A 12,381-nucleotide genomic window follows, 5' to 3' on the forward strand; every position below is an offset into this window, starting at 1 on the left:
TTTGGGTTAGTTTTAACACAATAGAATCTAAACTACGGACTGGACTGTATTGATATGGACGAAAGGTGTATATGGACAGGGTATGGGTGTCGAAAATCTGCTACCAGTTACAACGACAGACGGGTAGATATAAACGGTAACATATTTTTTTTATGGAAATTCGATAAATGTACAGGAACATAAATTATCCTCACTTTTAAATCTTAGGCTTTCAGTATCATGGTACACTAAATTCTTCTTGTCAAACAAAAAGAGTTATTATTACAACTGAAAAACAAAGACAAGTTATTATAAGTATACAATATAAGTTTATCAATCATCATCGTGATTTCATCTTTATTACACTAGCTTCAGAGTAAATAATTCAACAACTTCTTATCTGGTAAGAAATGGTTACTTTGCCTTTATCGGATCGTCATATAGTTTGTACTAATTCATCATCAATTTTATTATCAGGCTATATTTCAAATTAGCATGATCTCGTTATTTTCAAATGAATATTCACGTCAATTAAGGATTTTGAATTTACGACAATCTTAATAACATTATATCTGTATAGTATATTTGTATTGTTTTTTATAGTCATAGTTGTATTATTGAATTATGAATGTCCTTTAAGGTATGTAATGATACAATAAAATTCACATAAAATCGATTTACAATATAATATCTGAAATATTAGTTAGCGTATCTTAAATTCCTGGTAGTTTTTTTTTTTTTCTTTTATTTAGGTTCACGTTTGAACGACCATCACGTTTAAGTAGAAAAATAAACTCCAGAATACCGTATCAAGTATATAGTCTAGCTCAATGGTCATCGGCTGAAGTGACAGCGTTAGTAGATACGAGTTGCACCCCTTGTCTATAAAATGTTCCTTCCGAGAATGTTTTAGATTTATATACAAAAGAGACTGCGTTGGTTAAAGGGGCAATCTGTTGGTTTATTGGCCTTGTTTACACTGCATTTTTTATTTTTCACTTTTTATGACAAAGGCTGATTAATGCTCCTATACGGTCTTGTCTCAATTCATTCAAGGATTGTATATCAAAATAATAAAGTTTCCATGAAAATTAAAATCAAAAATAAAATGGAATGAAAAGTAAAATAAAAGTAACGTGGAATAAAAATATAATTCATTTTTACAATAAATTAGCTTCGTTTCATCCATGGACGTCGCGGTTGGTTTTGTCACAGCTCACGGGAAAAAAAAAATACTATTCGGTCTAGAAATTTGAAGGCAGAAAGTCTCTATAGTCCGTAAAAATTTTAGTCCTACTTAAATCGGAATATCTGAGAGATTCATGCATTTAGTAAAGTGACCTATAAGGCATATATTATTATTAATGCGATGCAATTTAGCAAGCGCTATATGACACTTATAGGCTATATTTATCTACTCTAGATACACAGGCCTACTTACAACCCGGTCATAATTTTAATAATATAGATGTAATAGGCGAATAATATTATCTTTTATATGATAAAACCTTAAGAAACATTTTCATTACCGTAAGTTGATTTCAGTTGAAAAATTGAATTGAATAATGCGATGGGCAACCAAACACGCCAAAAGAAAGATTATTAAAGGTGCGAGGATATTGGGTTTTGATTCACTATTGTCACTAGAGTTTTCCATATAATCACGTGAATGTAATTTGACCAATGAAGAATCTTTAAAAAAAAAGGGTATTTCCCTTTGGATTTCCCAATAATAAAATTCTGTGTCATTAACAGATACGAAACAGGATCAAATGGGCCTTGCACAAGTCTCACGAGATAATGAATTTAGTTAAATGCGGATTTAATTTGACCTTTAAACTAAATCATTCAAAGAAACAATTGAGTTAAAGAAAGTGGGTCGATCAATAGTTTTAACCTTATCGGCACAATTAGCCTATATAATATAGAGGGGGATCGTTGCCAAAAGTATTGACAAAGTCAAACTTGAAAACAAGGCCTCGACTTTACAAAGTCATATTTCAACATTACACAATTACAAAATAAACCTTCCTAAAATCAAAAAGTCACTGTACTTATTACAAAGTAAAGATATTGATAGTTTAATTTTCAAACTTTATTTCACATCAGACACCATTCAAACTTTCCTTTAAGAAAATGAATTCTTAACTTTGCATTATTGACATTATCAACTATGTCTTCTTGACTTTGCATTCGTGAAAGATGTAAGTTCGACCACTGTATTCTTGAGAGTTGTCAAGTCAACTTCTGCATTCTAGAACGTTTACCATATAAGGTAACGTGACCTACTTCATTTACATAATCCGGAAATTCACGGAAACTAACGGAAATATAAATCAATAATTTTTTTTAGAATGTTTGTTTCTTCCATTGTTTCAATAACAATAGAACTAAATCCCAATTCATTTATATAATATTTTCCTCCATTATGTATGCGTGTCGACAGAAGCATATTGGGAGTTTCTAAAATGTAATGTAAGAAGCAAACAATTACAGCTCAATGATTAGCTTTTATTCGAATACATTAAACGTAAATAACAATATTTTTACAACCATATTATTGATCATGATCTATTGTGTTCTAGTAAAGACAGCACTAGTAAATCATGATCTATTATGTTCCATTAAGGAAAACATTTATTGTATTCCAGCCAAGACAGCACTAGTAAATCATGATCTATTGTGTTCTAGTCAAGAAAACAGAAGTAAATCATGATTTATTGTATTTCAGTCAAGACAGCAATAGTAAATCATAATCTATTGTGTTCCATTAAGGAAAACACAAGTAAATCATGATCTTTTGTGTCCCAGTCAAGACAGCACTGGTAAATCATGATCTTTTGTATTCTAGTCAAGACAGCACCAATAAATCATGATCTATCATGTTCCATTGAGGAAACACAAGTAAATCATTATCTATTGTATTCTATTCCAGACAGCATTGGTACATCATGATCTGTTGTGTTATAGTCTAATCAGCACTTGTAAATCTATTGTATTCCAGTCAAGACAGCACTAGTAAGTCATGATCTATTGTGTTCTAGTCTAGTCAGCACTAGTAAATCATGATCTATTGTGTTTTAGTCTAGTCAGCACTAGTAAATCATGATCTATTGTGTTCTAGTCTAGTCAGCACTAGTAAATCATGATCTATTGTGTTCTAGACTAGTCGGCACTAGTAATCATGAAGTACCATGGTCAATTATTGTGCTATTCTTACTCATACCACACTACAGAAGCTATGTTTATGTCTTGCAGTACATTAAGAGGCAAAAGCGGTGTGAGAATGGATGAAAGACTAATGTAATTGATACAGAATATCATGAGTAAGCTTATAACTTGACTTTTCTTTAAAGTAGTTAGAAAATAGTCAATTGACCGATATAAACTAGTGAGCAGATTTATAAATGCATCAAGTCCTTGCATCAATAAACCATCCAAAGAACAGTTTTACTCTTTTTGCAAACCCCTCAACTATTTCCCGACTAAAAAGGCCTTTTAAAAGCAAATTTCACGAATATTTAAGGTAATGTTTGTTATTTTTGTTGTTGATTGAAATTGATTATTATATTAATCAATTATTGTATTTCTTAAAATAGTGATGTTTTGAAAAGGGTTCTGGTTTTGGAATATAGAATTAAACTGAAAAATTATAAATTAAGTTCAGCTGTAATTCAGAACAAACAGAATGGAAGGCTTAGAGATATAAATTGACTAGATTTAAAGCAAAAATGAAAAGTTCAAATGAAAGCAGCCCCAAGAACAATAGTTTCAATGATTTACGTTTGTTTTGAAAATCCAATCCAGTAACAAGAGCTAGTACCAAAGCCATACAATAAAATAAATAAGAGATTAAGTTAGAATATCTAGGAGGACTTAATGGCTCCTAAATTTACAAAAACTTTTTGTTCAATCCAAACTACAGGTGGTTCTGTATCTTCTGTACCTAAAGTAGCTGTTGTATTACGATATTCATGTTGCATGGTAAATGTGATCTGAAATATAAATTGCCATTTATAACAATTAATAAATGGCAACATGACCATACAAAAATTATTAACCTCGTATACTACAATACTGTATATGTATATGTATATGTTTTTTTTTTCCAATTTTGCCAGATATAGGCACATATGAAGAGGCAAAAAAACATTCTAAAATACTGGCAAAATAAATTTTTTTTTAATATCATAAACATTGAATGAATACATTGATTCTGGTACAATAGATCAAGTTGCACTTTTATTCATGGGATGTTTGATATATTAGACATGGACTTATTTTCATTTTGAAAATGTACAAAATGTATTACTTACCCTAACATCACCTTGATCAACGTTAGGTACAACCTTCACAAATATACCAATTTTATTTAAATTTCTAAATGCTACAACACTACAAAACAAATTTTAAATGATAGATGTTAGTGCAAGTGTTATAGAACTTTTCAGATCCATGATATAAACATGCTAAGCATGTAGTCAATCAAATTATATTTCCTACAATGTTTTGTACGAGATATTTGTGTACATATTGGCATGATTCAAAACCCAATCATAGGTTTATTTTATTCTACCTAAATAAAGTGGGCTGTTCAAATATGCTTAGGGCCAAAATGTTAACATATCTTTACTCGAATATACCTTGAATCATCTTTAAAGTCTTGTTTGACAGCACTGTCATCATATCCTGCTAAATCATTTCTTTTAGCTAATATTAATTCTCTCTTAGGTAATTCAATCTGAAAAAAAGTAAGAAATATCCAGATAATGTCAGATAATATCTTGTACCAGGATAGCCAGCTAGAAAAGGAGGTTTAATTTTAATAGATTTTGACCTATGGACAGAGAATAGCAGTTAATGAGTATTTGTGCCACTCTGAATTCCTTGTGAGAATACTAATCATACCAAATTAGCTAAATAAATGGACCCTATGCCTTTTTTAATCCCATTAATTTGAACTGAAATGCATGTACGAATAAAAAGAACTTACCTCACTGTTAGAGAATCCACTTTCATCATCAAGAGGTAATAGTTTAACTACTGTATCAAATGTTTGAGGATTATTCAGCGTTAAAACCACTACATTTTCCTATGAAATAAAATATTAAAAATCAAAAGAGAAAATAAACTGAGGCCCTCTGACAAAATTGCTCAGCAACATTTACTTTATTGCAAACATCTTTATTGCCCATCTTAATAAGTTAAAAAGGCAGAGGAAGAAAAGTTTATTTCATTCCCATTTGAACTGAACTAAATGAATTAATATTATTATTCTTATAACCTTTTTAGGAGCAAAATTAACAGGACTACCAATTCTTACTTCAGGAATATGGTTTCTGTAAGAAATAAAACACATTACAGAATATTGTAATTTCAACTATTTCTTGTACCCTGATGAGTTCTTCAAATACAAAACAACATGTGGTGACATGCAGAAATGACACAACATAGTGATGTGGGAAAACAATATATATGTAATTTTGGTCTTATCCAGTATTCTGTTTAAAAGTAAAATTATCTAATTTAATGTACTTACAATGCAATTAACTGGATTTTAAACTTTATTGATAATGGGTTGAAATCTGGTTTACTCAGATTATGTTCACATTCCTATCAAATACACAAAATACAAAATGTGAATACATGGTAATTCAATATGAATTCATAACAATTCTCGTTCACCCATTCTGTTTGGAATAAAATAATTGGAAAACTTTCTGAAGTTTGCGTATGTAATGGCAAGATTTTTTAACAACATTAGCAGGTTAAGCAGCCTCAAGTAAATTCATATACAAAACAGATGAGTTACCACTCAAAAAAATACACTACTTTATATGATAAATAATGCGATCACATAACAAAAATTTTTCAAAGAAAGATTCTTTAACATATGAGAATAAATCCAAAACTGTTACCTTGCATCTTAAAGATTTTCTAATCAATAAATGTTTATGTAGAGGATACATATTTTTACTAGCAGATGGTTGAAACTCTGGAGTTGTTAGTCTCTGGTCCATAGTAGTTACTATTTGTAAAGAAATAAAATCATTATGTTGCAATAGGCACAGTGAAGTGAAAATTTCCTACTTTTTGCCTCCAGATAAGATTAAAGAACAATGCCCATGTCAAGCGCAATGTGAGAATTAATTCCAAAACAAATGAGTTTCTTTTGCTGGGTTTTAGAGATGCCAAAATACAGCATAAGATCCTCCACTATTCCATAATTAAGAGGGAAAAAAATATGCGAAGTTTGAAAAATATTAATGGAGAGTTGTTTCATGACAATGTACATTGTATAAAAAAAATAAGATTTAACAATATTGTGACAGATATATTCAAATCTCTGTCTATGAAAAAAAAAGCTTACATTTGGTTATCTCCAATGGTTTAGTGAAGATATCTTCTGGTAATGGTTCAAAATCCTCCACAGTTTTTCCTACTTCTAATTCAGTAATAGTCTCCTCATCTTTAACACTGGAACAGAAGTAGCAACATATAATTGAAATACTAGTTCTTTAACATGTGTACACACAATATTATCTGTTAAAGGTTATTCCAGTCAATACAAACCTTAATGATGAAAATGAGGACAAAGTCTTTCTTTTAGAAGCAGCAACTGATGTAAGACCATACTTGTCCTGTAATAGACAATGTTTCTTCATTACATATGACTTACTGTACTTACATTACTTGTACTTACTTGAATTCCTATGATTAAAGAATAATAGAAAAAACACATAAGGTAATGATTTATATTTAAAAAACAAAAAAATAAATGCCATCAATGTTATATGTGTTTGTTAATCTGGTTATAGCCCTTTAACTATTACATATTCCCTAAATATATTATCAAACCCTTTCTCACAAGTTATATCCTGGTACTGTACTTACTGTGTAATACATATGACTCCTTCTTTTAACATATTTCTTCCTCTCTTTCTCAGCCTTTTCCTTTTGAGCCAGTTTACGATAATGTTCCAACAGATTGTTTATCTGCAAAACATCCAAGCATAATACAAATTACACAACTTACTAATTATGCTCCAGTTAAGAGGCCTGTAGATAAATAAATGAGAGCAAGAGCCGCTATTTTGATGTTTAAGTTTAGTGAAAACAATGGATAAGCTTATTTATTTTAATATTTAATTAATAAAATTAATTAAACTCTAGTTGCATGATTAGGCTACTCCACAAATTTGAATGGAATAATATATTTCCAAAACGACACAGAATTGATATTCAAAAATTAATTTAACAACTGACCCTTTTCAGATCTGGATTTTCTTGATCTTGCCACCCACCACTAGCTAACATAATGTAAAAATGCATTAATTTTTTATGAACATTGCTCAAGTTTTGCATCTAATTAAGTTGGCCACAAATATAAGCTCTGTAAGTTTTATCTAAAGATCTTCTTTTTTGCAGTCAATGTGCAGGACAGGTCTGAAATAACAAGAGCTGCACCATAATCAGTAGTTAATTATGCAAAAAAGTTGGAAATATATATAAGATTACATCAATTAGTGTACTCACCAACAGACTGGTCTTCAATGCCAACATCCCGTGTAGTCCATCGACAAAATCCACAAGCCATATAATACATCTTTTTAGATATGGTTTTAGTGGCATCTTCAGGATCTGGCAATGAGTGACTACTAGCTCTAGTCATTAAAGTATGGCCACATCCAGGACAATCATAACAACTTCCACATCTACAATATAAGTCATATTCATATTAATGGAAAAAATTCATATAAAGGTATTTCTTTGATGACTATTCCCTCTCGCCTTGAGTCTGACTGATGGTTTGATTGGTAAGGCAAACCTTTAGTCACAAACAATAAGTGCCCCCTGAAGATACAACAAACACTTTAAAGACCTACCGGTTTTTCTTTAACTTAGCTTCAGATGATGGCATATTCTCCATACAATTTGGACAATACGGTGTGTCAGCCTAAAAGAACCAAAAAAAAAAATGGCATAAATGATAATACTCTTTTCACAAACTTACACAAAATCAATATACAAATTTCAACTACATTTTATTTATGCATATGAGTAGGCCTACATAGAATTTGGTGATTTTATATTTAAAACAATCACACTTTTGCCTCAGGACCAGAAATTTACCATGAAAACTGCCCAAATTTCAGACTTAAAACTCTCCCGTTAAAAAATAATTTTGTTTTCATTCACTGTGATAGGTTATGCAAAATTAGCCAACGATACAATATTGAATAAGTTTAGTCTACTATTTGATTGACAATCAGTAAATCAATGAAATGATACGCCTACACTTTCTAGGATATATCATCGTGTCCATTCTTTTTCCATCATATTTACCTCATGCTGAACGCAGTCTGCACATCGAAGCTTCAAACAATGCCGACATAAATACAATCTGCAAACCGGTAAAAGTTTGCTACACGAACAAACATATTTGACCAAATTGACGGCCAAGTAGGTAGACATCTTGAACTACCGACAGCGCATGTGCGACAGGAAATGAGTCATTTTATAGCTTTTTAGAACCTCAGCTTTGATTGGTTTTTAATTTATTAGAATATCAATATGACCAATCAGTGATTTTGTTTTAAAATTGAAAGGATATCGGAAGTTAAACCAAAAGTAGAAAAATTATTGTAAACAAACCAAATTGACAAATCAAACAAACGTGACAGAAATTAAAAAGCTTGATTTGGAGATAAGAAGAGTTGAATTTACAGCGATTTGTCTTCAGTACAGTCCTTAAATCTAGGCTAATGTTACGTTGAACATACACGAATATGTTAAAAGGTCTGTTAAATTTGTTTTGAAATGTTCTTTGAACCTCAGTCATCTTACTTAGTCTTATATTAATTATATACTGACGGCTTCTTGACCACTATAAATTTCTAAAAATTTCACGCACTAGAGTGTCCTGTATCATTTTAGTTAGTCAAGTATTTTATTAAAGCCAATTTCAATACAACCAAATACTTACCATTATTAGAAAATTATTTGTACTAAATTGTTTAAATTTTGTAACTAGTGCTAGTTGGTTAAAAATCTATGTATCATTATGTTATTCAGCTTTTAGGACTTAATTCTCATTATTAATTAAAGTTTTACAGAATTTAAAGTATCATCAGTTTGTAGTCAGACCTATATTGTCAGAAAGAATGATGTCAGTTGGACAGAATGAGGTAATAAGCTATTTATCACAATGTAAACCTGTTTTTTTTTCATACCCAAGTAAAGAATTATATATGGTTATCATGATTTAACATTGTCAGATGAATGTTCTACTGACATGTTTATGGTGTGTGCTGTGATTTTTATTGGACTATCACTTTCAGTCAAATTTACTTACTTACCTGAGCTATATTCTATATTTTACAGAAACCAGTAGAAACTTCCATTAGAAATAAATTATCTGAAATATTTAAGGTAGGCCACTGTCTTATTAATTTGAAGTTAGACAGTTTTGAATCTGATGGTAGTTTTTTTTAATAATTTGAACCAAATTATTCATGAATCAGTATATCAATTTCATCTCGTTTTTTGATAGACAGTATAATGTCATATGACAATAAATCCATCAATTAAAGTAGAATTTTCCACAGAATAAAAGGTATTTGTTTGTCTCACAATCAGAAGTCAGTCAAGATTCATTTATAGATATGTCATTTTTTTTTCAGCCATCCTATTTAGAAGTTAATAATGAAAGTTATATGCATAGTGTGCCAAAGGGTAATTGTATTTTGCTCAATTCAAAGAGACAAATTCAAATAGATAGAAAACTGATGATACAAGAAAAATGTAACAAATGTACACACACTGAAGTCATGAGGCTTTTTGTCACCTTTTGTCAGTTGTTCAATCAATGGTTAAATTAGGGAAAGTTGACTCTCATTTTAGTACAATAATATGTATAAATAAAATATGAATATATATTTTTTAGGGTCTGAAACTCATTTTAAGGTAGTGGTAGTGTCTGACAAATTTGAAAATCTTCCTTTAATTAAGGTAGGTGTGATTGGAATGATTGAATAAGATAGATATAAGTTACAATATTTTTAAAGATGGGTTCCCACATTTTTCAAATCAAGCAATTTAGTTGATGAATTTTTTATTCTTATGTATTATCCATTGAATTATTTTTATTTAAAAAAAAACAAAGGTGGATGTAGAAAGACCTTGTGAATTTGCTTCAAGAGGCTTAATTAAATATGTATAATGACTTACATATAAATTATTTAAAAAATGTCATGTAAATTGTCAAACAGAGGTTCCATTTTGACTTCCAGAGGCACAGGTTAGTAAATGAAACATTAAAAGAAGAATTAGATTCTGGAGTTCATGCCTTATCAATGGTGGTCAGTATAATTCTCTTTTTTTGGGGGGTGGGGTGTGTTCTTTTATTCATCTCGACAAAATTACTTCAGATTCAAAATATTTAAGAATCGATGATTTAATGAGATTCATTTCTTTCTGATCGGCTTTGCAAAAAAGAAATACTTTACACTATAGTAAAAAGTGCACATAAATTTATTCAGATTGGTCTTAGGAATACTTATGCTTTGAATACTTATAAGTATTTCATTTGGCATTTTAATGGCCAGTGTGGCAAATCTTAGCTATTAAAGTCAGAATATTATTTGTAATTTCAGACTAAAACATTAAAACAGTGGGAAGATTCTGGACAGAAAGTTGGAAAATCCCCACCTTGTATGGGAGGTGCTGGCTTATAGTTAGCACTCACATATAGCTGAATGATTGTAACTGAAAAAAAATAACTGTTAAAAAGACTGAAAAGTGAAACAAGACTAGGATGGGTATATGTGAGGTTTGAAGGAAGGGGACAGTGACAATTTTTAATTGTGTAGAAAAAAATCATATTTATATTATATCCTTTGTGTTTTTTGTATGCCGTCATGAAAATGCCATCACCCATTTTTTATCCATTCCTCTGATTTTCAATGAAATAGAAACAAACATATCAACACATACAGATAAACATGTACCTACCTTCTTGTTTTGTGTTTGAGCTTTGAGTTTCAATAAATCAATCTACTCCAAAAGAGTACTATCAGACATTACTTTTTACTAATTGTATGTGAGTTACTCTGCTCTGACAAGCATTCTTCATATTTTTAATAATTGATGATTACTTGAAAAAAATCATGGATCATGTCACAGCCTGCCAACTAGTGTTTATGGTAGGATGCCAAGGACTTATTTCAGATCGATATACGTTATGTGGGTTCGTTCTCAAATATGTGGGTCTAATTATATTGTAAAAATACGGTTTTGTGCCCAATATATGGATAAAAGAGACACATACCTAGAGACACATACCAACCACTGGAAGGGTGCTTTCGAGCTGAACTTCTTCTTTCTCTGGATTTCAATGGCTTATTGACATCTTCTGAGCTCATGGGTTTCCTACGAAAAAATTCCTTTCTGTGCCTTCCACGGAAATCATTTGCCCATGTTTCTCCCCATGGTGGTTCTTGACTTCAAGTTCCTGTGACACCATGGCTTGAATTGTTTCAATATCTTCAAAAATAGTAAGTCTTTCTCACTGGTCACCACTGGTGAACTGACCGATTATTGTAGGCACGAGTTGCGCCCCTTACTTCATTATTGCTGAGTGACATGATTGTGACAGAGAAACAATCGTTATTGCTTATTGTTTTTCGAACAAAAAGAAACAGTGTTTTAATGATATTTAAACCCTTTCCCTCGTTGCTGCTAGTTTTAAATATCATAAAAAACCATGCTTTTCCTTTACATGAAGGTCTCCAAAGAAATAAATTTAAGACAACATTACAGACCTGAAACGTCTTTTAAACCTTGATCAGTATATATATTAGCTATGTTAAAACCATGTAAACCATCAATTTTTAGAATTTCTAAATTGGCTAAATTGAAAGGTAAAGCTAAAAAGCAGAAGAATTTCGTTCATTTATCAAATATTATTCTAATACCATAAGCGAAAATATCGTGCTCAGCGAGCTTAAATGGCAATTTTCTGAGGCCAGGATTGTAAACAAATTTGATTGGATAATTTTGTATAACGTTTAATGAAGTATAGTCGATTATGACGTCACAATAACGATGGCATCACTTACAGCTAACTAGTAAATGAAGATAGTCGCAAGGTAAATGTATTACTGAAATTTCCAAAAATTAACAGTTTAAACTTCTAGTAAATAGTAGAACTAAGGTATTGTTCGTTGCCATTAAATCTCGTAATAGTGGTGAAAAAATTTCGACTTTAATTAAAGATTTAATTCGAAATTAGCAAATTTAAAAATTCCTATCTGACTGTTGACAGGAAAGTTACACCGTATGAATTGTGTTTGTTATTGATGTTTATGTGTGAGTTTATTGTTGTTTCTTTGACTCATAAGT

The 12,381-nt window shown here is 30.6% G+C and overlaps 2 protein-coding genes across 2 annotated transcripts; one reads left to right on the top strand and one right to left on the bottom strand.

The window, feature by feature from the left end:
• Positions 1–2,474: 2,474 nt before the first annotated feature.
• Positions 2,475–8,463, bottom strand: LOTGIDRAFT_210040 (hypothetical protein). Its single transcript, XM_009061873.1, has 15 exons — positions 8,326–8,463; positions 7,866–7,936; positions 7,516–7,694; positions 7,246–7,289; positions 6,874–6,975; positions 6,553–6,620; positions 6,350–6,456; positions 5,898–6,007; positions 5,519–5,592; positions 5,264–5,318; positions 4,973–5,071; positions 4,623–4,720; positions 4,296–4,374; positions 3,063–3,974; positions 2,475–3,022 (listed from the first exon to the last, which is right to left on the bottom strand). Exons 1-14 carry the CDS (start codon positions 8,452–8,454, stop codon positions 3,846–3,848), a joined length of 1,344 nt encoding a protein of 447 aa, XP_009060121.1. The 5' UTR covers positions 8,455–8,463; the 3' UTR covers positions 2,475–3,022; positions 3,063–3,845.
• A 680-nt stretch (positions 8,464–9,143) lies between these two features.
• On the top strand, positions 9,144–10,715 carry LOTGIDRAFT_154157 (hypothetical protein; the record flags this gene model as incomplete). The annotated part of the gene is made up of 6 exons (XM_009061874.1): positions 9,144–9,167; positions 9,364–9,411; positions 9,663–9,714; positions 9,926–9,990; positions 10,272–10,340; positions 10,635–10,715. The coding sequence occupies 6 exons, from the start codon at positions 9,144–9,146 to the stop codon at positions 10,713–10,715; spliced, it is 339 nt and encodes a 112-aa protein (XP_009060122.1).
• Between the last annotated feature and the right edge of the window lie 1,666 nt (positions 10,716–12,381).

The sequence above is a fragment of the Lottia gigantea genome (assembly GCF_000327385.1).
Source record: "Lottia gigantea unplaced genomic scaffold LOTGIsca_5, whole genome shotgun sequence".
NCBI classification, from domain to species: Eukaryota; Metazoa; Mollusca; class Gastropoda; family Lottiidae; genus Lottia; species Lottia gigantea.

Coding starts and splice junctions, on each gene's coding strand:
- LOTGIDRAFT_210040 (XM_009061873.1), bottom strand. CDS start 8,454: ATGTCTACCTACTTGGCCGTCAATTTGGTCAAATATGTTTGTTCGTGT. Junction 7,937..8,325: donor CAGACTGCGTTCAGCATGAG/GTAAATATGATG, acceptor TGGTTCTTTTAG/GCTGACACACCGTATTGTCC. Junction 5,072..5,263: donor TTAATTTTGCTCCTAAAAAG/GTTATAAGAATA, acceptor TTTATTTCATAG/GAAAATGTAGTGGTTTTAAC.